Source organism: Monosiga brevicollis, genomic scaffold, assembly GCF_000002865.3.
Source record: "Monosiga brevicollis MX1 MONBRscaffold_50 genomic scaffold, whole genome shotgun sequence".
In the NCBI taxonomy this organism is placed as follows: domain Eukaryota; class Choanoflagellata; order Craspedida; family Salpingoecidae; genus Monosiga; species Monosiga brevicollis.
In genome coordinates, this window is record NW_001865087.1 from 159,239 (window position 1) to 161,353 (window position 2,115).

A 2,115-nucleotide genomic window follows, 5' to 3' on the forward strand; every position below is an offset into this window, starting at 1 on the left:
GGTCGCTAGCCTTGATCGCTGGCATCGCTCGTCGCTTCGGTCGTTTGGCTGGGTGAGCCAACGCTGCAGCTGCGTCCGGCCCCTGAACCGCCGTCGCCGCTGTCGCCGCTCTCATCTCGCCACGCAGCCGCGTCGACCGCCGAGCTGGCCGCTTCATCACCTTTCGCTCTTTCCGATCTGCCATCCCACCATCCAAACCCCGTCCCGTCGCCATCATGGAGAAACAGCCCCCAATATCACCTTCTCCACCACCACTGCTATCCTCCTCCTCCTCCTCCTCCCCATCCACCGCCACCGCTGTCAGGGTGTCGAGGTATTGAGGTCTCGCGGTGTCTCGGTATCGAGGTATCGAGGTCTCGAGGTGTTTCGGTGTCTCGATGTTTCAGCGTCTCAGCGTCTCGGTATCGGGGCGTCCCGGCGTCTCGGCGTCTTGGCATCGGGGTACCTGAGGGTGCCTTGAGGGGGCCTCGGGAAAAATGAAATCGGATCCACAAAATGCGCTGCAACGCAAAAGTTCAAAAAAAAAAAAAAAAAAAAAAAAACGTGCTTCGAATTGTCAGAAAAAAAGAGAGGGAGGAAAAGAAAAGAGAGAGAGAGGAAAAGAGAGAACTGAAGGGGGAGGTGAGAATGAATTGGTCGAGAGAGTGGGGATAGTAGAGAGGAGAGAGGAGAGAAGAGAGTACAGAGGAGAGAGTGCATATAGAGAGGAGAGAGGAGAGAGGAGAGAGGAGAGAGGGGAGAGGGGGGAGAGGAGAGTAGAGAGTAGAGTAGGGAGAGTAGAGAGTAGAGTAGGGAGAGTAGAGTAGGGAGAGTAGAGAGTAGAGAGTAGAGAGTAGAGAGTAGAGAGGAGAGAGGAGAGAGGGGAGAGGGGGGAGAGGAGAGTAGAGAGTAGAGTAGGGAGAGTAGAGAGTAGAGTAGGGAGAGTAGAGTAGGGAGAGTAGAGAGTAGAGAGTAGAGAGTAGAGAGTAGAGAGTAGAGAGTAGAGAGTAGAGAGTAGAGAGTAGAGAGTAGAGAGTAGAGAGTAGAGAGTAGAGAGTAGAGAGTAGAGAGTAGAGAGTAGAGAGTAGAGAGTAGAGAGTAGAGAGTAGAGAGTAGAGAGTAGAGAGTAGAGAGTAGAGAGTAGAGAGTAGAGAGTAGAGAGTAGGGAGTAGAGATCAGAGACCAGAGAGTAGAGAGTAGAGAGTAGAGATCAGAGATCAGAGAGTAGAGAGTAGGGAGTAGAGGAGGGAGAGGTGAGAGTAGGGAGTAGGGAGTAGAGAGTAGAGAGAAGAGATCAGCGATCAGAGAGTAGAGAGTAGGGAGTAGAGAGTAGAGAGTAGAGAGTAGCATAGAGACAGAAAGAGAGCGGGAGAGCAGCGAAGAGAGAGGAGAGAGAGGAGAGGGGTGAGCGTCGGGAAAAGAGGAGAGAGATGAATTGGGAGGCAGTCGAGAGGGTCGCGTCGAGAGGGTAAGAACCGGATCAAGAGCGTTCGAGGGCATGGAGAGAGAGCGTAGAGACAGAAAAAAAAAAGTGACGGCACGCGAGTGAGACAACCGAGGAGGAGATGGAGACATTGAGTAGACGGTGAAGACGGAGCAGGTTGTGGTGAAGGACCGAGAGAAGACTTGGAGACGACGGAAAGGAACACACACAAACGAAAGAGAGAGCGAGAGAGGGGGAGAGAGGCAGCTTCGTAATGGAGGGCACCTTGTCTTGATCGGGGCCTGCCTGTGGTGGCTTTGGAAGGCACTGGTGCCATGACTTTTACTCCCAAACCGCAGAAGTCATGGGAAAGGCGCCTCTGTCGCCTGAGAAGGTGCGCGCCAGGGACAAGATATCCACGCATGTCTGAAAAAACGCCACATCAGAAGCGCTCGCGTAAGCATCACACAAGCACAGCAGAGGTACTCAAGAGAGGGAAGAAAAAAAAGAGAGAGGGAGAGGTGGCAATATGAATTGACGTCGCAAGCCAATGCAAAATTTCTATCGCAGGGTCGGCACAATCGGTCCTCATTGTTTCGAGACCAATGTTGGCTGGGTTGCATCCCGGCCAAGACTTGCGGCGGCTAATCCCAGATGTCCCCAAGGTGTTGGTAATTCAGTCGCATTGTATGGGAGAAGAAGAAGAAGAAGGA

At 52.8% G+C, this 2,115-nt stretch overlaps 1 protein-coding gene across 1 annotated transcript in view; it reads right to left on the minus strand.

Moving 5' to 3' along the window:
* Positions 1-2,115, minus strand: part of MONBRDRAFT_34767 (uncharacterized protein) — a gene marked incomplete at both ends in the record, with an annotated part of 11,224 nt that overhangs the window by 7,697 nt on the left and 1,412 nt on the right. The window contains 2 exons of the mRNA XM_001750870.1: positions 241-297; positions 684-1,708. Of these exons, the coding sequence (XP_001750922.1) occupies positions 241-297; positions 684-1,708 (1,082 nt within the window). The remainder of the gene's footprint in view (positions 1-240; positions 298-683; positions 1,709-2,115) is intronic.